The sequence below is a fragment of the Erpetoichthys calabaricus genome, chromosome 6 (assembly GCF_900747795.2).
Source record: "Erpetoichthys calabaricus chromosome 6, fErpCal1.3, whole genome shotgun sequence".
NCBI classification, from domain to species: Eukaryota; Metazoa; Chordata; class Cladistia; order Polypteriformes; family Polypteridae; genus Erpetoichthys; species Erpetoichthys calabaricus.
The window spans coordinates 72655256-72680618 of record NC_041399.2 but is presented as its reverse complement, the minus strand read 5'-3'; the positions used below and the strand labels follow the sequence as shown (position 1 = coordinate 72680618).

The 25363-nt window shown below is 34.2% G+C and overlaps 1 protein-coding gene across 2 annotated transcripts; it reads left to right on the top strand.

The window, feature by feature from the left end:
- napgb (N-ethylmaleimide-sensitive factor attachment protein, gamma b) lies at window positions 1-23004 on the top strand. Of its 2 annotated transcripts, none has more exons than XM_028803691.2 (12): window positions 1-173; window positions 997-1064; window positions 2223-2307; window positions 2422-2439; window positions 4339-4369; window positions 5212-5321; window positions 6589-6655; window positions 10336-10406; window positions 10487-10565; window positions 13516-13595; window positions 19158-19287; window positions 20159-23004. In XM_028803691.2, exons 1-12 carry the CDS (start codon window positions 118-120, stop codon window positions 20291-20293), a joined length of 930 nt encoding a protein of 309 aa, XP_028659524.1. In that variant the 5' UTR covers window positions 1-117; the 3' UTR covers window positions 20294-23004. The 2 variants fall into 2 exon arrangements, with proteins under 2 accessions (XP_028659524.1, XP_051784836.1); XM_051928876.1 differs by lacking the exon at window positions 1-173 and adding an exon at window positions 750-909.
- The last annotated feature ends 2359 nt before the right edge of the window (window positions 23005-25363 follow it).

Genomic DNA, 25363 nt, shown 5'->3' with positions numbered 1-25363 from the left:
GCTATCCGTAGTGACGTTAGATGACGTGCTCGATCTACAGGAACAGACGTTGGGCACTTGCTTTCGGATTTTAAAAAGTGTTCTTTTGCTTAGCCCAAAAAGGAGCACAATAATACCATGGCAGCTCAGAAGATTAATGAAGCACATGAGCACATTGCTAAGGCCGAAAAGTAGTAAGCAACATTTTTTTACTTTCGCGGTGTATTTGGCATTCATGGTGATGATCTGTAATGAAGCGTTTCTTCGTTACGTTGTTGTGTTTTCCAATAAGCGGACGTTTTTATACCAACATACAACAGACATCAAAAGAGTAATATATATATATATCAGGGAAATACTTTAATTTTAATTGTATCGAATCCTAGCCTTGCTAATTTTACGACTTGCTGTGTTTAAAATGATGAGCGGCGAAACGTAACCGCTAAGGACTCTGGGATATGTAGTTTTCTGTTGTAATATTTTCTTATTGCTGCAATTACTGAGCTTTGCCATGAAAATACAATTCCCAGTTCAGTGTAATGTAGGAGTCAATGCTGCTGATATGATGTCAACAACCTTCTAAATTTTACCTTAATACATTTCATTGATGTAGCATAAAGAAATCAAGGTGTTACATTAAAGTATGGTCCTGGTGTCAATTCCTGATTGTTAGTGAGATACTGCCAAGTCTGTTTGTTTTTATAACACTGCGAAACACTTTATCTCTAATGATATTTAGCTTCGTTTTCGTTTTAGTATGCTTTCTGTCACAAATTACCCCATAGACAGAGTGAACCTTCCTCGACAGACATGCAAAAGACACCTGTATGTCAAGCAATTTTATTGATTCCTTTATCAGTCGGACTCGGAGATTAAAATACTGTACATAAATATATAATATATACAAAATGCCCTGCTAGCCTTTTTAAAGTACGTACAAATGCCAGGTTCAGGTAGTACCTTGGTGGTCATAACATATAAAACGGACAATGATGTAATATCATTTTTCCATTGCAGCCTAAAAACCAGTTTTATGAAGTGGAAACCGGACTATGACAGTGCAGCTTCAGAATATGCAAAAGCTGGTGAGTAGTTTCGGTATCATTTAAAACAAGACGGATATAACGTAATTATTTTTAAAAATGAAAAATTGTGACGTTTTACTATAAAGTAAAATAAGAAACTGCCATAAACTGTATGAACTTGGATTCAGTGCCAAAATGTATTACATCAGAAAATATAAGTACCAAAAGTAAATGAAATACTATGTTGTGAAGTTATTTTTTAAAGGTTTGTAGCATTTTAATAAATACTATTGAGTGTTATATATTTAATAATCATTAAATGCAGTAAAATGTCTGGGATGTGGTAATTATTCCATGTGAATGTACAGCTTCAATAAAAACAGCAATGAATATTTTGATCTTTGCATAGACAGACTGTGACTTAATTTAATACATTTGTTGAGTTTTTTTTCAGGCTTGGTTAGAGTTGTAGGTTTTAGTTTGAATAGTAAGGTGCTTTTATGTTATTTTTTTTTTTCCTCTCTTAAAGGAATATTCCACCCAAAAATTATATAATTTTATATGTTACTTACCCCTTCAATATTAGATTGAAGTATTGGATGAGAAAAAAATCAAAACATTCAAAATGCACCCATACTTGGCTAAAATATTGTTAATACTTACTTTGAAAAACTCAGCATACAAGATAAACCAGAAAGGCACTTGCATATATTACTGTACATTGAAACTGAAGACAGGATTTTTGATCGGTAAATGAGGAGGAGAGGTGGATCTTAAATTCAATTCAGATGCATTTATAAGTCAATTATTTCTTTGAGGAACTTTTAGTGTCATGCTCCAGCTATTATTGTGTATTTTAGCTTTAAAATATTTTTTATCGCCTTAAAATTTTAATTAATTTAATTTTCACTGTGCCATCTCAGCACAACTGAGCAACAATTTTAAAGGCTAATTCCCAAAAAAGCTCCCTGAAAAAGTGGCATATGGCTCATATTGAGTTTATAAGAATTTTTTTGTCAGTCATACATTTTACTTGATCACAGAGTACTGGAGGATTTAATTGCACGGATAACTAACTGTAGTTTTCTTTCATTTACTGCTGTTTTGATTGCTTTTATTGGAATTGTTACTACAACAGTTATTACATACAGCAAGGATAATATATAGATGAATTGTTGTAATTGTGTTGAGTTTCAATGGTTTGTTTCTTTCCTGTAGCTGTTGCCTTTAAAAATGCAAAACAGTATGATGAAGCAAAAGAAGCCTACTTAAAGGAGGCTGAAGCTCACAAAGACAATAGAGCGTATCCTTAAAGCAAAAGTTTAAGACTGTTTTTTGTTTTTTATACTTTTTTGTTTACAAAGTAAAACACTTGCAGTTTACTTTCCTTAACTTCTTTTTTTTTTTAATAAAACAGTCTGTTCCATGCTGCAAAGTAAGTACTGTATGCCTTACTTGTTTTTTTTTTTTTTTTTTTTGAGAAGTAGATGCTATAGATTAACTGCTTCTTATGTGCAGCAGAAAAACTGAACTTTTATTGCTTGTGATTGTAGGCTATTTCTTGACTTTTTATTTATGTGGCATTTTATTGAATTCTTATGTTTGCCATTAGTAGCCACTGTCATCTTTAAAAATTAACAGCAAACGTAGCAGTTAGAATTTACTGTAATTTTAGACAACTAACTAACGTGTCTTTATTGTCAAAAATAAAAGAAAAATACTTGCCACCATGATAAAATATGTTACACACATTCCATCTCATTATATAGTATTTCCACAAAAAAATGATTTATTTATTCCTTTAGTTCATAAAACATTGTGCATTACATATGTGTGAATACTGAAAACAGAAATATTATCATTTATTGAGAACCTTCTAAAGCTAAAGTGTATATGAGTGAAGAACAACTATAGTTTTAAAGTTTGTTGAAATTGTTGAATAATAAAATAAAATGGAAGTGTTTGGTTCCAGGTTTTACAGTACAGTAATGTCAATTTCTGCATAGCACCTTCAAGACCAAGTCATTTACATAACATCTTTTGCACTGAACGTCCCAGAATTTGAACCCTTATCATTAACGTGAAAGATTGTGTTGGAATGAATACGGGGGTGGGGGTGATGATCGTTGTTGCTCATATCGATGTTGCTGTGGGGGTGTGGTGTTACATTTTTTTCCTACATCTGAATTCTCTTTTATAATTCCAGTTTTGAAACACACATCCTTCACTGCTTTGAAATTGCTCACCCATGAAACAATACAGTAGGCTTTCAAATCATATAAGCTTTGTACTAATTTACAAAATTATAATTTAAAAGGGTTCATTCATAGTTAGATTTGCTGGGCTATTAATTCTCTGCCTGAGAACCCAGTTTTACACTTGGTAAGTGGTTATCTGTCTCTGTGGACAGTATTTTTTATTTTATAGGGTCAATTTACTACATTGTTCCTGCCACTTTGTGTAACAGCATAGGTGCATATTTAATAATTGCAGCACATCTGATTGGTTGGCTGTTGTGTCTGATTTGAACAGAATTGATGTGATTGATGTTTAAAGGTGCACTCATGTACAACTAAGTAGGATCTGTGTGCAGCAGTGTAACTATTTGTTAAGCACCTTGAATTACACTTTGCATTGGAAGCTGTAAAAATATGTTCTTGTTGTAGCAGAGTGCATATTGCACAGCATGCGCTCCTCATAATTAACTTGAATGAAAGTTTTATATTCTGTAAAGTAAGGGATAAAGGTTAATAAAATATGAGGGCTGAATAGAACTATCCTGGGACATAAGTGATTGCTGGTCACCCTACTTTCATTTCTGTTATAGAAATGTACAATCAGTTCTTAGTTTTCATAGTAGTACGTCTGCTTTCATTGTCATTCACAATCAATTATAAGATGATGACAAGTGTATTTTTTTCTACAGTAATATGAATTGGTTAAAATGTCAACAGGCAGATTTAATTTAAGGCTTATAGTCATTACAATTTCTTTTGCTAAGTAACAGCATGTACTTCTAGTTAAATGTATTACATTTGGATTAGCAACAACATAAAATGAAATAAGAATACTTTCTCACTGTGTACAGTATTCTACAAAAAAAACCAATATTTTGCAATATATCACACTGCAGACAAAGTTTTTTATTATTATTTTATCAGTTGCTTTGTTACTGGCAAGATTTAGCCTATATTTCAGAGCGAATTCCGCAATAACTTTCCAGATGGTTGGCATCCCATGTATTAAACTATGGTCAAACATGCATTACCATCAGAAATTGCATTCTGTTTTTCTGGAGTAGACAAAAAAAAGACTTTTATCATTCTATTCACAGAGCCCTTGAACAAGCAGGAATGATGCTCAAAGTAAGTAATTTTTTTAGTGTCTCCAGTCTTAAAATAAACTTTAGCTAATTTTAAGACACATTCCTAGGGTTAAAAAGCTCCACTATGAAAAAGAGAATTTTTTGGAAATCTGTATTATGCTTCAAAAAATAAAAGAAACAGAGAAAATTTAAATGAAGTAGCATTTTGATTGGGGAACAATATTGGGACTTTGTTTAAAAGTGGTCAATAAGCAATTAAGAATTGGTTATGATTTTACTACTCTGTTCTCTGACTGATGAATTATATTCTGATACAAAAATACATTTTGTGAGTGTATACTCAGTATATTATTTGTCTGAAAGTTAGGCATAGAAAGAAAATTTAATGCATTATATGAATACATATTTAATAAATGTTAAGAGACACTTGAGAAACATGACAATAGAAAAAAATTAAATAGTGGGATGTATTAAGTATTCTCTGCATATTTTCTTATATCTATGGTTTTATATTCTTAACTTATTTTTTAATTCATAAGAGTTTATTCCACTGTTGTTCTCTAATGTGCTTTGTATAAATAAATGCCTGCTTAGTTGTCAAATTTAATGAGTCAGAGGCAAAGGACCACATAAGTCAGTGTAAGCTCTGGACACTTCCACTACCAATTATGCTTTCAGTCAAAGCTTGCTGTTTTATCAGATTATTTCTGTGTCTATTATCAAAGATATTCTGCTGTATATATATATCTATTTGTTTACTAACATTTGTTTCACTTTAAATAAAACTGGATGTAATATACTATTGATACATTGTATTTGTTTTCATAAAAAACTTAGAGTTATAAAAACAGACAGTCAGACATTGTAATCATTTCCCATCAGGAAATGCAGCGACTACCTGAAGCAATTCAGCTTATTGAAAAAGCCAGCATGATGTATGTAGAAAATGGTACTCCTGATACAGCAGCAATGGCACTGGATCGGGCTGGCAAGTATGTCTACTTAAACAGAAGTACAGTTGTGCAGTTCTCATATCTATCCATGTTATACATTGTTACAGCTTTAGAGGACAGAAGATATGTGTTGTTCCATGCCCCAAATTACTGTAAATAAACAGAAAATGTGTATGTATTTATATTTTCAATGAATAAATACAATTTTTCATTTTTGATTTCCTGTTTGACACCACATATCCTTGAAATACTGACATTTGAACTAGTAAAACGATTGGTCACAAAATGCTAAAACTTGTTTTTTATTCTCACTCATACAGTGTTTGGTACTAAAATTTTGCCAGTACTGAGTACTGTTTAAAACTGGTATATGCATACTACTAATGTCGCCCCTCTTGACATTCAGTTTTATTCATTCATCTATCCATTCATTTTCTATGTTGCTAACCCATGGACTGCATTCTGTCTTTAAAATAATTTTCTTTAATTTTTCCTTAACTTTATGCATTATTTTAGTGTACTGTATTACAAAGGACATGTCCTTGCTATTTGAGGATGCTTTCGTAATAGTACTGTAGTTTATGTAGCTAATCTTATTAGTACCTTATTACATTTCTAGTTAGAAGGCTGCAAAGTTTTATATTTACTTTTTAATTTCCATACTTTTTTTTTGGATTTGAATTTTATACAATTGGAAGCATAGTTACTGATTGCTAATTATAAATAAAAAAAACTACCAAGTAAAATATGGAATCTAAGAAAATTTTTCCTTAACTTTATGCATTATTTTAGTGTAATGTATTACAAAGGACATGTCCTTGCTATTTGAGGATGCTTTCGTAATAGTACTGTAGTTTATGTAGCTAATCTTATTAGTACCTTATTACATTTCTAGTTAGAAAGCTGCAAAGTTTTATATTTACTTTTTAATTTCCAGACTTTTTTTTTTGGATTTGAATTTTATACAGTTGGAAGCATAGTTACTGATTGCTAATTATCAATAAAAAAAACTACCAAGTAAAATATGGAATCTAATTTGTTATCGTGTATTAGAAATGAAATCTGTTTAAATTAAAATGTAGTCATTTAATGCTCATTATTTTTGGAATGTGCATAAATCCAAATTATTCCTTAAAAGTTCACTATGTCAAATTAATCATATATGTTGTATTACCCTTCATCTGATTGAGCAGTGCATATACTGTAGTAATTTATTACTAAAATTATTAAAAAAAAAACAAAAAAAAAAACATAACACTAGCTGCACTAGACTAAGACTGTGGTATATTCCCTTTTTAATTTTTAGATTGATAGAACCTATAAATCTGGAAAAAGCAGTGGAACTTTACCAACAAGCTGCATCTGTATTTGAAGTAAGTTGAAAATAAATGTATTAACTTTTTCTGTTATACAGATAATTGTGTTTAACAGCATTGGAGTATCCCTAATCTGAAATGTTCAAAAATCTAAAACTTTCTGAGAGCTGGCATGACACTACAAGTGGAAAATTACACACCTGGCCTCACTTGTTCATATGGGGAGCTGACAAATGTTCCCTATAATTTTTTTTTTTATTATTATTATTTATTGCTGACTAGCTGTCCCCCGCGGCTCCTCCTATGTAGTAGTGAAAAAGGACAAACTTTAAAAATCAATAAAATAAAAAAATTTAAAAAAAGTAATATATATTGAAAAGAATTTATATTGTTAGCTTTCGTATCCGAGGGCCTCTTGATATACAATATTTTTGGTTTTGCTATCGGGGCAAGAATGTAGCTGTGATCTCTTTGCCAAAAATGTAAAAGTTGGCAAGGTATCTCAGGCCAAGCCGTAGGTAGGTACACTCCAAAGTCAAATGTTGCCATTGTATCTGATCGTGTTTAGCTGTGATGGGAGAGCATCTCCCACATAGCTGTGATAACTCTGCCAATGAGCAGGTACCATCTAAAACACACATAGCTGTGATCAAAAACGTCAAACATTACTCTTTAACAATCTCTACGTGATAATGTCTGCTGAAGAAACGGGTATTGCTAGCTAAGCGGAGGCAAGGTAGGCTCCAACATGTGGTGAGAGGTAGAGTGACTCGAACAGAGGCTGGCACGTGAGGATGGCTCCGCCCATCTCCCTACTCCTGAGGTCCCACCTCCCCCTACCCTTGGCCCACAGCCTGTCTTTCGGAATTGTGCAAATAAATCGCTTCTGCAACTGAACTATAATACTTAATGCGATGACATAAGTCGCAAAATCAACTGGAACGTTCAAGCAAATTATAGAAAAATCGTGATTTAAATCCATAAAGTAGTTCTCTCATGAAAAGCAGACAGACAGACAGACAGACTTTGGATTTTATATATATATAATATATATATAGAGAGAGAGAGATCAGCAGATGTGAGTAACACAGAACCTGGTACTTACCATTTACGACTGATTACTTCAGTACCTCTTTGAATTTGAAGTGGTGCACAAACGCACAAACAAGCAGGGATGGGGAGGCGTGGGTGCATTACCAAAGGGTGAAAGGTGCTGTACGGCTTAGAGGCTGTATCACTCTGTTGGCACCAGTATGTTACTCACTGTGTTTTTTGCTTATTCTCTGTGTACAGTAAACTTTTAACCAGAACAGAATATTGTAGGTGGAGAATAAAAGCCTGTTATTGTTTGTTGTTGCTGTTGTTTAACAGCTGATACAGGTATTCTGCTGATTCTATTGTACACAAACTTTTGTTTAATACAAAATTATTAAAAATAACCTTCAGGCTTTGTGTATAAGGTATATATGAAATATAAATATATTTCTGTATATTTCAAAATCCAAAAATATCTGAAATCCAAAATACTTGTAGTCCCAGGCATTTCGAATTTAGATGCTCAACTTGTGCCAATTAACAAGGCATTTTTGTCCACCTGTGCAAAAAGATGTTAAACATATTTAACTGAGGTTAAGTATCTCATGATTGGGTATAATTAATATACTGTCTAGCATGATTCTGACAGTTTTCATCAGTAAATATCTGTTTCAGTGGTTTAAACATAGGTTAGAAATCTTGTTATATTTCCAGCCATCTGTCTCTCCGTTTTATGAACCCAATTTTTTTCAGTACTGAACCTATCTCTGCATCAACATTTTATTGGTGCTATTCAATTTTCGTTGTTTTAGAATTCCAAAGTTTAGTCAGTCTGTACAATACAGAAATGTATTAATTTATTTACTTTGTTCACCAACTTCACAATGACTGTTATTATAATACGTGATGTGCAAAAATCAAGTCACATTCTTGAACAAAAATCCAGTCTGGCTGTTTAAAGTCAGATTAGATAAGAGTGATCAGAACTGAATCAGAATTCAGTACTTACAAAGGAGAGCAGTGCCTATCCGATCTCAAAAAAATTGGATACCATGTGCTTATGCCAAAATGCAATTTGTGTCAAATGTGTAGAGAAATAGAAATTGGGTCATATCGGAGGGGGATGTGCAAGTGTGGCCTTCGTAAACTTTGCTTTTACCCAGTAAATCAAGTTCATCTTTATTGAAAAATCCTTTCAAAAGTGTTTTGAAAGTAAAGTAGCTGAACATTTCATTACTTCAGTTGTTTTTTTTTAGAATACAGATTTGTGTCAGGTTTTAGCTTATTAATAAAGTCATGTGCCAATTTAGAGCCCCTTTTGGGATCAGTTATTTGGCTGTATATCAGTCACAAAGTGTACTTTAACTGCTGGTACAGATTAGCACTAACAGATTTTTGAGTCTTGATGGCCACATGCTTGGTCTGTGTAAACGAAGGCAGTGTGGGCCAAATGCATAAGAATTAGCCACGAGGAGCAACAACAATAAAAATATACCTTAAATGGCCCCCCAAGAATCAGAAAACATATGACACTCTTTGAAAAACAAATAATAATAGCGAAAGATTAATTACTATTTACAAGGTGTTTTCATCTTCTTGATGGAAGAAAAAACTGTAAACCATCTGTATAGATTAGAAACAAATAAAGACGTGCCAGCTGCGTAGAGCACAAGTTCAATAAAATGTTGCATGGTATATTATTTTCATACAAATGGTCTTATTTACTTGTAATTTATAGCCTTGCTAATTCATAGTTATGCTGTATAAAAAGAAATGTTGACAATTTGAAATAGTTAATTTTAATATTAAAAGGAAAGGATCATGCTCACCATTATCCCAAGTTGGATTTTTGAATAAAAAGATGGACAGGTGAATAAATAAAACTGTATAAATGAAATTAAAAATAAAACTCAGTTATGTTAAACCAGTAACAGTGCACTGCACGATAATGTACAGTGAATACGCTTGACTTGAACATTCCTAGTTTTCCTCCTTTTTCTCTGTACGTTTAGCATTTGTTTGCTAAGAGGTTGATGTGCTTGCTGCTTCCTGAGCAGCTCTTCTTTTCTTCACTCTAGCGGGCCGCTTTTTCTCTTCTATCGTTGGCATCTTTACGCGTTAAAACTGATTAAGTCAGTGTTTGTGTTGCAATTACTTAGTACGTTTTCTGTAATTTTTCACTTAAGCTGGCACTTAAGTCTTCAATCTGCCTCAAGAATGATTTAAGAAATGAAGAGTTAGGGGAAGTGACGGCGAAGGTGGTAAGGTTGAGAACGGCGCCCGTATGCATGTGCTGTACTGCTGGCCGCTACCCTGGGTTGATCCTACAATAAAATAAAAATAAAAAGTGGAATAACCTTGGAGGTCAGTCATCACCCTAAAAGCAGATAGTAGACATCATGCAGTGTATGTGTACCAAATTTTCAGGTCAAACGGTTTGCGAGCTACAGGTGTTTTAAAATCCTGGACACACAAATGAACAGCCACGGTAGCGTATTAAATATCAAGATGTGCACTTTGACTACAAACTACACATCCTGCTACAAGAATACAGTGTTACACAGCCCCATGCAAGAATATTTATCAATATATTTTCAGGACTTATAAAAATACATTATCATTTTTGTGCTTTGTAAGATTGTAACTTTAAAATTGAAAACCTCTGATTGTAACTTGAGTAATTGTTTCTTTATTTTTCATAGAATGAAGAACGTTTGCGACAAGCAGTTGAACTATTAGGAAAGGCCTCTCGACTTCTGGTCAGGGCACGGAGGTGGGATTTTTATCAGTCCAGCATTTTTAAGATACTTACAAGACCACCCTTGTTCTGATATTATTTTGGTTTCTTTTCAGATTTGATGAGGCAGCAGCATCCATACAAAAGGAAAAGAACATGTATAAAGAAATAGAAAATTACCCTACTTGCTTTAAGGTAAAGATAAAAGGTCTGGAGTTCATATTAGTACAACGTTGATTACTTATATTTTTATAGTTAAAAAATATTTTGTCATTTATCTAGGCAGTAATAAAATTAATATTTCATACAACTAAAAAAGGTGCAAATGCACATCCTAAGATCTCTTTTCCTAGACAAAGGAAATGTTTCTGTTTACTTACAAAATAGAGAAAATTATTGGTTTTTTTTAGTAAAATATTTGTCAATTTAGATCATTGTACAGCTTAATGTAACAGCTACCAACAACTGTCTGCGCTGTGACAAAGTTGAGGTATCATGTTTCCTTTACTCTCCCTAGAGAGTTTACTGTGGTCTTGATTACCGCTGTTCACATAGCACCAGACGCTAATGCAAACTTGGCTATTGAACTTATACACTGCAGTATTAGCAGTCAGCTGACCAAGCACTCTGATGCTGTGTATATTGTTGCTGGGGACTTTAACCATGTGGATTTAAAACCTGTGCTCCCTAAATTCCATCAGTACGTCAAGTGTGCCACCAGAGGAGCTAACACATTGGATAAAGTCTATACAAACATTAAACAGGGCTACAGGGCTACACCGCTACCTCACCTGGGACAATCTGACCACATGTCACTGTTTTTAATCCCAGCATACATTACACTTAGGAAAACTGCTCCTATCAGCACAAGGACAGTTAAAGGACTGTTTCAGTAGGACCAACTGGGACATCTTTGAACACCCAGACCTTGAAGTGTTTAGTGACAGCGTACTGTGCTATATTAAGAACTGCACAGACATTGTCACAGTGGATAAACATATCCGAGTCTACCCCATTCAGAAGCCCTGGATGACCAGGGAAGTCCAGAGGCTGTTGAAAGAGAATAACACTGCCTTCAGGTATGGTGATAAGGGTCTCTACAGCTCAGCCCGTGCCAACCTAAAGAGGGGTATCCGAGAGGACAAGTCTGACTATAAAAGGAAGACTGAGGAAAACCTGGATAGCAACAACTGCAGTTAAGTGTGGATGGGTGTCCAGCATATGACCAACTACTGGACCAGTCCCGGAGCTTTGGGAGGTGATTTATCACTGGCTAAGGAACTGAACCACTGCTTTGCCTGGTTTGAAGTGGATCCACCAGAAATAGCCAGACCCCATCCAGATACCAACAACAGCACCATCTTCACTGTGGGGGAGCACGAGGTGAGACGCACACTGCTGTCTGTCAACCCACGAAAGGCAGCTGGACCTGACGGCATCTCAGGATGCGTGCTGAAAGACTGTGCAGACCAACTGGCTGGGGTCTTCACCAGGATATTCAACCAGTCTCTGTCTCAGTCCACTGTGCCATCTTGCCTGAAATCCTCTGTTATAGTACCTGTGGCCAAGAAACAGTCCATCACCAGTCTTAATGATTACAGGCCAGTTGCACTGACCCCCGTGGTTATGAAGTGCTTCGAGAAGCTCATCAGGAACCACATCATGTCATTCATGCCTCCCATGCTTGATCCACACCAGTTTGCCTACTGAACAAACAGGTCTAGGGAGGACGCCGTGGCCACTGTTCTCCATGCTGTTCTGTCCCATCTGGAGCAGCAGGGGAGCTACGCACATCTGCTCTTCATAGACTTTAACCCTGCCTTTAATACCATCTTACCCCACAGACTGGTGACCAAACTGTCAGACATAGGACTTCCACACTCTGCCTGCCTTTGGATCAAGGACTTCCTGAGTGATCGCACTCAGAGGGTTAGAGTGGGCCCCTACCTCTCCACACCCATCAGCCTCAGCACTGGCTCCCCACAGGGCTGTGTGCTGAGCCCCCTGCTCTATACCCGCTACATTCATGATTGCATTCCTGGCCACTACAGTAACACCATTGTTAAGTTCGCTGATGATACCATGGTAGTAGGGCTCATCTCTGGGATGGGAGTTGAGGTGGGATGAGTCCGCCTACCGGGATGAAGTGGAGCAGCTGACAACATGGTGTAGGAATAACAACTTGCTCCTAAATACAGCCAGGACCAATGAGCTCATGGTGGACTTCAGGAATAAGGCAGACAACATCCAGCCACTCATCATCAATGGGGACTATGTGGAGAGGGACTCAGACTTCCGCTTCTTGGGAGTCACCATTAGGGAGGACTTGACCTGGGGAACACACAGTGCTGAGGTAGTGAAGAAGGCCCAAAAGAGACTCTACTTCCTGAGGGTGCTCAGAAAGAACAACATCCCTGAGAAACTGCTGGTGTCCTTTTACCGCTGCACAGTAGAGAGCATCCTGGTCTACTGTCTCTGTGCGTGGTTCTCCAGCTGCACATTAGCACAGAAGAAAGAGCTCCACAGGGTCATTAAGGTCGCCCAGCGGATAGTCGGCTGTCCTCTCCCCTCACTAGAAGAACTACATAGTTCCTGTTGTATCAGGAACGTCAAGAAAATTCTTCAGGACCCATCACACCCAGGACATGCATTGTTTGAATGACTGCCTTCAGGCAGACATTTCAGATCCATGAAGACTAAGACAAATAGACTGAGAAACAATTTCTATCCTTCAGCCATCACCATGCTGAATGCTGCTAAGTGGTCAGTCTGACCGAGTGCACCTACATTCTAAGTTAACATTAGATAAGGGACAAGTGACAATGTATGTATGTATGTATGAGTGGAAAACATTGTTCTGCTGTTATGGACAATTTTGGATTCTTATTTTATTCCCTTATTTTAGTTGTAACTTGAGTAACTGTGTTTTGGTTTTGTTTTTATTTTTATTTTATTTTATTTTTTTCTGCACTGGAAAATTGCACCTAAAAATTTCGTTGTACAATGTCTCATTGCTACAATGACAATAAAGATTTTGATTTGATTTGATTTGAATAACACATTTATATGTCATTTTAAATATTTCTTTCTCTGGTTCTAAGCTTAATAATTACTCTAACTTCTATTTTTTTGTTTATTATTATAGAAAACAATTGCACAAGTGCTTGTTCACCTACATAGAAATGACTTTGTTGCTGCTGATAAATGTGTAAGAGAAAGTTACAGGTATGTAGGATTAAATATAATTATCAATTTCTTTGCTGTTTATGGTTAGACTTAGACTCAGGATTGTATTATTAGGGATATATTATTTGAATATTATTTTTTTTTCCTAGTCTAAACTGTATTTTGGAACTGTATTATAACTGTTGTCTGCAAGTCTTAATCTCGACAATGAGTTTTAATGTTCACTATTTTAGATGTGACTATAAATTAGCTTTGAATGAAATTGACTGGCATCATGTCTTATGTTGATTCTAGCCTTGTGATTGATTCTGCCATGTTCAGAAAATGAGTGCATTATGAAGTTAGTTGTTCAATAAGGACTGTTTAAACAGCAATTTAATTTTTATATATCACTGTCAATATTTTCAGTTCACAAAGAATGTTTGCCTGATACCCATTTAAAAAGTTAAAGTAAACAGAAATAGACAATGTTCTATATTCTACAAGATTCATTTACTATCAAAAGTATTGATAACTAAGTGAATTACCCATGAATATTTAACCTTTTAACCTAATTGTTTTTATATAAATAACACTGATAGATATTTGTCACACAAACACACAAGTATTACAAAAAGAAAGAAAAGTCTTGTGAGATAAAAATAAGAGAGTAACCTCAGTGAGGCATTATAAAGGCATATTGGTGTAGTATAAAGGAGCCCCTTTAGCATTTTTTGACACATTTCTGCTGAATAATTCATTGACTAAAAGTACTCTGTTAGTGTGCCAGAGAGAGAATGTGCAGCAATGTTCATAATGGCCATCAGTAGTAATATCAGTCTCATCATGATTTTTCTTACCTTGTTCTTACCTTGTGTACATTCTGATTTTATTCTGATATTTTCTCTCCTGTAACTGAAAAATTCTGCTTAAAAGCCATACTAAAAATAAAAATGAGTAAATTCCAATTTAATTGATATTTTCATTTAAGCAAATTCTTTAAAGCTGTTCTCTAACAACGTGCTTTTAAAATGTGGTTTGTCAGAGAATCCCATTGTTATCAACCCTGAGCCTAATTTGCACCATTAGCTGGTAGAAAATGTACTTAATGGTTGAATCAAATTGATTCAAATTTCGAATGTCACAAACTTCTAGGGCTCTAATCATCCAAATCTGTCCCTTTTTATGTATTTGTCCCAACTTCAAGGCTCCCTGTAAAAAATCAGTCTTGTCAGTTTTACATTAATCCATTTTTCAAGAACTCCTGTAAAAGCAAAGTTTTTTGTTTCATTTTCAAAATATCTTACATGAGTGATCAGTCTTTGCTTTTTGTCTAGCATGTGTACAAATCCAGAACCATAAAATTTATGGACTGATGTTACTTGTAGTCGATTAATTGTAACTGACTGCACTGCATTTGCCAATGTGTAATTCAAATACATGAAATACTGTATTCATGTATTTCCATAATTACATGTTTCTGAGATGTGTTTTTATTAACGCTGTATGTTTTGTATTACTAGAAAAATGTTTTGTGCATTGAAGCATTGAAACACTAAATACATTTTATTTTGGTATTAATAAATGAAGCAGCTCCTTTCATTGCTATTGTACAGAAGTCAAACAGCCACTTTCTTTGAAACTTGCCTTGATATTTACTTGCTACAACTGTTATCACTGTCAGTGGTGCAGTTTCCTCCCACAGTCTATGATCCTATATTGTGATTCCAGATATGTGTAGCAGTTAGAAAATGGATGAATGCTTGAACAGACATCTGTAAATGTCCAATCGAAGAATAAATGCAGAGCCTCTGTTCCTTTATTGGGACCGTGCAGGACATTGTTTTTTTTTTTGTTTTTTTTTTTTTTATACCATCTCGCCATCTACAAGTTAAATAATTTTGACTCCTCTCCATAATGGGATAAAAATAGCAACTATGAAAGCCTATGTATATGTGTTTTGTCTTTTTGAGTGTGTGATTTTTTTATTTTTTTATTTTAATGATTAGCACATCTTGAGAAGCATGCTTATGCAGTGATGTAGCACTGTCAGTCATTTTTATATGTAGTTTTTAATCTAGCTTTTATTAAGTGTTATTGTGCCTTCCAATGTAATATTTTCACTAGTCATCGCTCAACAGGGTCATACCAACTTTAACTTGATACTACCAAAACTGTAAAAAAAGCTAGTGCTGTTACATTTTTCAGAACTTTGATATCCACTTGATACCAAAGTATTGGTATTTGTGACATCCCTAGTCAGATGTTATAGACATAAATCAACAAAAACAAGTAAACATTCAAAATGCAGATTGTTAACAGTATCAAAACACCTACGTTAAAACCACACAAAATGCAGTTGATAATGTTAAAAGATCAAAAATCTAAACAAAATAAAATGAGCAGCAGCAGTTAGCATCTCTTTCTTAAGAAATAAGAGTGCTTCTGGCTGAATTATGTAGATGTATTCAATCTCCTTTATAGTAAATTGAAATGTAAAAAATGTCAACACGTTTACTTTATCTGGTGTAATCTGTGACCTTAGAAGGAAGACAATGTGCCCACTGGCACTGAACAGTCTGATGGTACAATGGTTTCTGGAATGCATAAAAGCTTCCTGACAGCCTGGGTAAGAAGAGGTAACTCTAATGCATGTGTCACAGGTGTCTGATCACACTTATAGGTAATCTAACTTAGACACCATTAAAATATCCGACTACGCCACCCAGTTTTATTAAGAGACTGGGAACTCCTGAAATATACCATTTACTTTAGTGGTGCAGAGTCCAGTTTATGCACTGTGTTACCCCAACACTTAATTGTTCAACTGTCCATGGATGCACTCTGTTACCCGGACACTCGTTCCCCTACAGAAGTTGTGTCAAATTGTTGAATCTCTGTCAGCGTCTCTTCGTTGTTCCTTTTTCTTCCACTCTGGGCTCCTTGTGTGGCTGGGACCTAGGCACGCCTCATTCCTTGTCTGTCAGCTTCGCTTAGTCCTTTCATGTGGATTCCCTCTCTCGCTGAACCCACATCTGGCGTCTCTTTGTGGAACTGTCTCTTCCTCCCTGGAAGTGTTGCCGTCCTTGTACCTCACGTCGTGCCAGCCAGGTACCCTTGTCTGCCTGCAAGCCCCTGTGGTCTGTCCGAGTGCCTTAGCAGCATTTTCTGTGGACTGTCCCCCTTGCCTTCTGCTGCCCAGGAGTTTATATTTACTTCAGTCCCTGCTGTTGTCAGTCCTGGACAAACAGATTAAACAATGGTACATCTGCATTTCACAAACAATCCTGACACAATCAGTAACTGGATTATCCAGGATCCTCCAAGGAAGCAGCAGTTCTGTTATCACACATGGTATTGTTTGTAAATCTCAACCAGCCATAAACTTCAAAGTGGTGACTCCTTTGCAGTACAGCAAATAAATACATCCTGCAGACAAGCCTTTTAACTTCTCACCCCCCAGTCGCAACAATGGGTGCCTAATGGAACCATCCAGTGCACAAAAAAAATGTCCCCCTCTGACACATGGCCCTTCCACCACAACAGTGGACTCTCTCCTTCTTGAATGGTTAGCAATGAAAGATAACTTATATATATATATATATATATATATATATATATATATATATATATATATATATATATATATATATATATATATATACTGTGTATATATATATGAGACCTGTAATCTAAGCAAAACTTGTGTTCACATCTGTCTGTGCAACTACTAATCACACATAAAATAAGTTATTATATTGAGCATAATACGTTTAACACTATTGCCTATCCAAATGCCCCTTTCACACAGAGTTTATCCATAAATCTCCAGTGGTTAATTCACACATTTAACGTGGCCTAAATATAGGAATTGAGCTGCTCCAGAAAACCTCTAAAGTTAGGAGTTTGTATCTGATAAACCCTTTACATTTTATGGCTTTATATCTGTTTCTCCAGCAGTTTCTTTTTTCATTTTTTAGTTGTAGAGCATCTTGCAAGTGGCAAGTGAACATGAACAAATTTCAACAAAACCATGTTATTGGCTACGAAATGGCTAATATTTGAATACGTACAAGGCTATAAATTCATATTTGAAATTGGGGCGGAGTCCTGCCTTTTCAATTTAATGCAGGTGGGAATTTCAGACTCGGTGAGGGGAATAAAAATGTTTTGGCTTAAGTGGTCAAAAACCCACAGTTTAAAAAGTACTTTGATTTTAGTATTTTAGGCAAACATTTTTTTATGTTACAACTTTTTCTTTCTGATGTTTACAGTTTATACAATTTTGAGTGGGTAAACCTATTGGCCAGAAAAATAGTTAACTTTATATAATTGTTTAATTTTGCATGTAGGAATTTCCACTCATATTTAGCCAAAAAAACAGACTTTCAAAAAAAAAATAATTAGGTAGTTTAAAATAAAATATACTGAGGAAAAAAATTTAAAAAAAACATTTTTTCTTCCATACTATTCTGTATTTCCTGTCTGAGTATAATTTTCTGCAGCTTTAAGGCAGTTGATCAGTCAACCTAAAGCTGTAAGTGTGTAATGCAGACTGATTATAGAGTGTGTGTACTAGGTTCGAATCCAGCACCTGATAGTCTGTGTAGAGTCTGCATGTTCTCCCTGTGTATCTGTGCTTTTCTTCTGTTCTTCAGTTTTTCATCCACATTCTTAGTGCCTCACAGGTTTGGTTAAATGGCCACAGTGTGGCTGTGTGTATGAGTGGACACTGTGATGGACTGGTACCCAGGAAAGGCACTCTCTCCTTGATCCTTTGAATTGGAGTAAAATGGTTTGGGAATGCCTGTGACTAATAGTTCGCAAGTGAACACATTTGTTTTGAAATTACCATGACCTCTTCCCAAAACCAATCAACAAAAATGACTGAGTAATTCAATGCATTTCACAATTTTGCAACAACTTTCTGCATATTCCATGGATACGGTAGTCATCTTCAACTGATTTGCTGCAACACTTTTTAAAAAGTCAAAATAGGACCATGCTTCAGACTTAATCCTATTTGATGGGTGAAGTGCTCTGAACTACTGTCCACTGCGTTCCTCCATAGTTAAATTAAAGGGCCACGTGTGCATAATTACATACTTTTTAGAGAACGCTTGATGGTGTTTTCAATGTAAACCACATTTTTTTAAAAAACACAGTAATCGACAACTGTAACCACAATAATTAAAATACGAAGCAATGTAATAACCATTTAGGATTTACAGTTGTATATTATAAAAAAAAAAAAAAAAACAATAACCTTCCTTTCTTTCTTATTACTTTTGTCGTCTTTTCCTCCTTTGCTGCTACAGGTACCTCTAGCAGGTTGAGAGTGTCCCATAAATTATCACAACAGTTTAGAAAAATCATTGTTATGGTAACAATTATGAAAAGAATCAAATTGTTTTAAATTGATTAACTTAGTGCTTCTTTGTACTGTACTTTTAAAATTTGGTGGGGGTGGAAGGTGTTTGTTTTTGTCTTTGTTCAGTGCAAAAAAGTAATTACTTCTGACTTGTATCTTTAAAAATTTCATCAAAAGTCTTTTCATAAACTATTTTTATAGTAAGAAATTTTAGCAGTGGTTTTATTTTTCTTTCTTTCTTTTGTTTTCAGTATACCTGGTTTCAGTGGTAGTGAAGACTGTGTTGCACTGGAGCAGCTTTTAGAAGGTTATGATCAGCAGGATGAAGACCAAGTCTTTTCTGTTTGCAATTCACCTTTAATTAAATACATGGACAATGATGCAAGTATTCAATGTGTATAATTAATGCAAAGGGGCCTTGAATACTTATCCTGGAAGCGTGCAGTGGGTGTAGGTTTTTACATTCCTGGCAGATTTTACATTTGTACTCTATTACTGCTGGTCAGGGACTGTACTTTTTGCCTTTATTTGAATTTGCTTGAGTTTCTAGAGTTTTTTGAGTCTTTTTTATGCCAATACAAGTTAAAAGCAAAAAAGTTATATAGCTTAAACAGCTGACGTGGTCCTACTAGAAGCTTAGTATATCTCATGTGGCAGAATAAAAACACTAAAAATCTTCAGAATGAAGGAAATGTGTCATTAACAAAAAAATTAGTTCCTAATTGAAACATTGGCTGGAGCAAAAGCCTGACGCCATTGTGCTTCTCCAGCAGCTGTGCTTGCATTCTAGTTATAAATTATAGGTTTTGGTTAATCATTTCTCTATTCAATACAGAATTAGGCATTATAATTACAGTACGTTTAGATAAATTCAGTAAAATAGTTCTGTATGTACATGTCTGCTACTTGTTAAATTAGTTATGGTGACATGCAACTTTAGAATCTTGAATTTGATTTTGTGTCTTATATGAAGTTAACTTATTGTCCTCGTTTTTTGTGAGGTCAAGGGAAACTTTATTCTAGTTATACATATTTTGTCCATGTGTGTTACAAATAATTAGTTTGCCAAGATTGTTTTTTATTATTAAATACCAAGTAGCCTGTAGACAACAACACTCTTCAGACCATTATTTATTTACCATATTTAAATGTTGTATTCAATTGTTTTAGAAACATGTGATGACATGTGATTTTTATCAGTAAAGTTAATGTGCAGCTGAAATTAATTTTGTTGTATTTTTATTGTTTACAGTATGCTAAGCTAGCTCTGAGTTTAAAAGTACCAGGAGGTGGGACAAAGAAGAAATCTCCTGTTACTCCCCAGGGTGTGGCTGGAACATCAAAGACAGAGGAAGAGGATGATGAATATTCAGGGGGACTGTGCTAGTTAAAATATTAAATGTTGAAATAAAAAATGTGGGACTGTTCCTTAATCAGACTTTGTGCCATCAATGTGAAGGTCACTTAGACATGTTCAGTTCTAATTTAGACCACATACTAACGTGTATTTTTACACACAAATACATACTGTACTAAATTATATATCAGTCTTTCTGCACTTAGTCCGCTATACCAAAAGCATGGGGAAAAAAAAGAAAACTTAAAATAAACAATGTCTGCCTGCTAAATAAAAATAAATATTATTTTACATAAACATTGTGGACACATAAAATGTGTTGTGTAATAAGAATAAAATAGCCTTGGAGCATTAACAACATCCATAGGGTTACTAATGATACTTTTAAGCTTGTTGTGGTTTTGAAATTGTTAAACTGCTTAATAACTATGAATACTGAACATATTTCTTTCTAGGCCTAAATATATTATTTTAAATGTTCATAAAAAATAATGGCACAAGCTGTATATTTCTATTTCCAAACTAACAAACTGATACTAAAGTTTATGTCATTAAAGATATTTATGTAATGCAGAAGGTCATCAATGTAAGTCTACAAATGCATTAGCAATTAAAAAAAAACTTAAACCATTTATACATTATTGGCAGAGCACAAGCAAAATTAATCAGCAAGCTTCAACAGAACCATGCCTGGATTTAAAAAAAAAAAAAAAAAACCTGTTTACAGATTTCCTATTCATGGGTTGAAGACTTAAAAGACAATAACTTTTTATGCAGGTCTGCAGTATTGCAATTAGAAAATAAAATATTTCAATATTTTAAATTATAAAAAGTCTTTCCAAGGGCTACATCAGATATTGTCTAATTTGATTTTGTTTTATTTTAATATTTTTGCCTACCTCAGATAAAAGTATTGTTCTGTGTCTCACGTCAACACTAGCATTACAATGAAAAGAAAATGTTTCATTAGTGCACACAGTCAGGCATCATATAGTTATGTGCTGTAAGCGGACAACCTTCTATTGAGAATGACACAGCTTAGTGAGTGTTTTATTATCTTTTAATTTCCATCCTACATAAATAATTTATTCGATACATTTGATATATGCAGTGTTTCATCAGGCATCAACAATTTCAGTTTTAGAAGCATTTTTACCTATGCTTGTTTAAATTTGTTTTATCTGCTGTGTAAACATGCCATTTATTCAGATAACCAATGTGAAATGTAACTTCAGAGATTTGCTTCTGGTAACAGCCAAAAAAATATTCGTGTTCTAGCATTTCTATATTTCCTACATGTCTATTCATCATTATAACTGAAGTTATTATTATTATCCTAATGTAATTAGTAATTATTTGGAAATAATTTCCTACAAATTGATCAATACTGTAGACCAATCTTGACCATGAAAAGTACTCCGTGTGTATGTATATACACATAATAAGTTTTGTATATTATTCTTTTTTTCTCTTTAAAAAAGGTTTGGCCCTTTAACTTCTTGTAGCAGTGACAACAAATACTATTTGTATTTGGCTCTCTTTGATGTCTCACTGTGCAATCAGTATTCAGGGGCGTCATTCAGTTCTGAAATACTATATTGGCACTTTTATGGTAATAGTAATTATCAAATAGTAACAGCTTTCAGGTTAAAGGGTTCTGCAAACGTGTAAAGGGAGTTACTACAGTAAAAAGTTGAAATACTGTAAATACCTTACCACACCAAACTGGGTCACTAACAAATGTCCATGTTATATGTATTACAGTGATTTTTTTTCTTTTAAAGTTGTGTTGTGCTTCATAATAATTTGTATGGTTTGTACATACAGATGTCTGTTTATGTAAGTGTACTTTGGAAAAGTAGCAAAAAGAAAAGAAATATCTAGATACAAACTGCTTGTTTGTTATTATATTGCTTGTTTTGGAAGATTGTAAAAAATCATATTTAGACAAAACAGCAATACAGGTATAATTGTTGATTTTTAAAAAATATTTAAAGGATTCCAGAACCATATATTCCCAATTTGTATATGTAAATATATATTTTTGATTTTTTTTTTTCATGTGGGGCTTTTTAAGTTTAATTTTCAATTGTATTGTTTGTGTTTATATTTGGTATGAAAATATTGTCTAAATCAATATTGTGATGTTTGGAAACCAAGCTTTTCTTATTTTGTAACCCCTTAAGTTTGGTGAGACCTTCATTGGAATAGTGCTATGAAAGTAGATATTAACTATTCAGAATAATATTATTTTGAATTAGCAGCAGAGTCCTTTTAATATGAAGAGAGTTCAATGATTATTAGCACGCTTGAGAAAACAGATCAAAAAAACATAAAATAAGCAGCACAAATAATTATGACAAAGTTTTGTGATGAATTTTATTAATTTAAAACTATTTATTCTGAAATTAAATATAAAGATGTTTCCTTTTTGGGGCTGTAAACATAGGTAATTATCTGTGCTCCTTATTTTTTGTCTTTTTTGTGTTTCTTGATCTCATTGTAGATAAACAATCAGTTGTACTACAATATATGCTATATAGCCTCTCAAGTGTTTATATTATTTAGTGATATATTATCAGAATGTTTACATCTTATTTAAAACATGTTTTCTTATAAATTGATTATTGTAATTAAAATATTAAGTCTGGCAATTTTGTTTGTAACTTCATCATGATGAAAAGAATTAAACCTAGCATTAAGATTTCAGTTACAAGGAAATAAAATAAATTTCTATGGTGTATTATGAAAATTCATTTTAAAGTTTACCTGATATGGGTGCACATTTTTTCGGCAGATACAGTTCTTATCCCACTGCTTTTTTACCCAGTTTCTATTCCTGGCTGATTGTTTTCATCGGGAAGTTTGCATTTCTCCCCTCTGTGTACATATTCCTCATTTCAGTAATTTGTCCAGGTTCAATTGTGCCCTGGAGCACACTTGCATTACTTCTAGGTTTAGTTTATGCTTTGCATCTATTTGCAGTATCTATAGACTGTGGCACTCCATGATCCACCACTAGAAAAAAAACAGATTTATAAAATGTGTGAAATGTTTTATTTGTTGATACAATACAGCATATTACAACACCACCAACTGTTATTTAATTTACAAATTCCCAGTCTGAATCATGTGTTTCTTTGTTTCTGCTCCATAAATTTAAAGACAATCCTTTGAAATTCTGATGGAATGTGACTTTTTAGTGTGTATTTTTATTTCAAATTCACATGCTCGATAACAGGTTTTATTTTAAATAAAATCTTAATTTATAGACATATCTTTTAAGTATTCAAATCTGTTCTGGTATCTGCAAGTTTTCATGTATGAAAAATGTTGCTCCATTGTTGCCTGTGCAACATTAGTCACAGTGTCTGGACAAACACTTTGGTCTATTTTGGAATCACTGGTCAAACATTGACTCTGAAGGAAAATATAAAAAATGCAAACTACCACCCCTGATAAAAATTATGGAATAATAACTTGGAAGATGTTCATTCAGCAGTTTTATGTTGTTGCAAAAAAAACAAAACAAAATAGGTATGATACAAAACTATTTTATTTAATAGCTGAACATTTTGGCATTGTAAAACATACCTTTGTGGTAATTAATGGTGCCGTTAATTACAACAATTGTATACATTTTTGGTTCAGACCAAGTAAAGGAAAAAATTATGGAATCACTCAATGATGAGGAAAAAAATTACAATTAGTACTTGGTTGCACCTCATCTGGCTTTTATGACAGTTTAAATTCTTTGAGGCATGGACTAATGAAAAACATTCTTCATCAATCAGGTTCCAACTTTCTTGTATAGCAGTAGACAGATCAGCTTTGCAGAATGAGCCTAGTCATGGACCTTTTTTTTTTTCAATTTCTACCATAAATTTTTAAACGGATTATGATCTGGACTGTTGGCTGGCCAAGTAATTGAGTTGTTAAGCCGTTCCTGAAGAAAATCTTTAACACTCTTTGCTTTGTGGCAAGATGCATTATCATCTTGAAAAATTACTTCATTATCACCAGACCTACTTTTGATTGATGGAATGAGAAAAGTGTCCAAAATTTCAATGTACACCTGTGCATTTACTGTAGAGGTAATGATTGCAATCTCCCCTGGTCCTTAACCTAACATACAACTGATATCCACAATGAGTGTGGAAATTTGCTTGTTTTTTTCAAGTAGTCATCTTATATTTCATTGGAAAGGCACCAAACAAAAGTTCCAGTATCATTTCATTGGCCATTACAGATTCATGATCCATCACAGGATATTACTTTCATCCAATCATCCACAGTCAATGACTCTTTCTATTTAGCCCACTGTACCCTTGGTTTCTTCTGTTTAGGTATTAATGATGGCTTAATGTTTGATTTTTCAGTATGTAAGTCCCATTACAGTTTGGTCACAAACATTGACTCTTGTTTCTGCTTATTTGTTTTTCATTTCTTTTGTTGTGCATTTTCTATTTTCCAGGCATATTACTTTGAAGTTTCTGTCCTGATGCTTTGACATTTTCCTTGGTCTTTTTTTTGTACTTGCTCCAGATTTTAGATACAACTGAATGTAAACAAGCTCATCCTAATTGTCATTATGGCCCAACTTATGAAAATTAACTCCTTTTCTTTCACTCTGTGTATTAATGTTATCATTCCTTTCTCTTCTGTGAGGAACTTTGCTGCCATTTTTGATTACCACTTTTCTTATGTGAGATGAATAAGTTACGCACAGAAAGCTTCTCACTTTCACCCACACAACATATCGCATGTCTGCATGTTCTTTATTATATTGAGACAATTCCCTGTGCTTTCATTACAACCTGGACTGAAGTCTGTCACTTTCTGCTAACAGGTGCACCTTCCCATCTTACATCACTCAAAACGCTGCAGCATGAGGCCTCACTCTAGTCTGACAGCAGTGAGCACATACAGGCTATGCTTACTCTGCTGAGTCATAATTGGCTCTCTGTGTGTCCTAGGATTGAATACAAAGTTCAGTTGCTAAATTATAAAGCTTTAAAAACTCTGGCAAATAAACTTATTCAGCAAACTGCAATCCAAAAAGTCTACTCTAGTTGTCTTGTGCTAAACACTTACCTTTGG

Bases quoted from the DNA above. Each gene is read 5' to 3' on its own strand.
- napgb (XM_028803691.2), top strand. From the start codon at position 118: ATGGCAGCTCAGAAGATTAATGAAGCACATGAGCACATTGCTAAGGCC. The intron at 6,656-10,335 runs GTAAGTTGAAAA...TATTTTTCATAG, and splicing joins AAGCTGCATCTGTATTTGAA to AATGAAGAACGTTTGCGACA. The intron at 13,596-19,157 runs GTATGTAGGATT...TTTTGTTTTCAG, and splicing joins TGTGTAAGAGAAAGTTACAG to TATACCTGGTTTCAGTGGTA.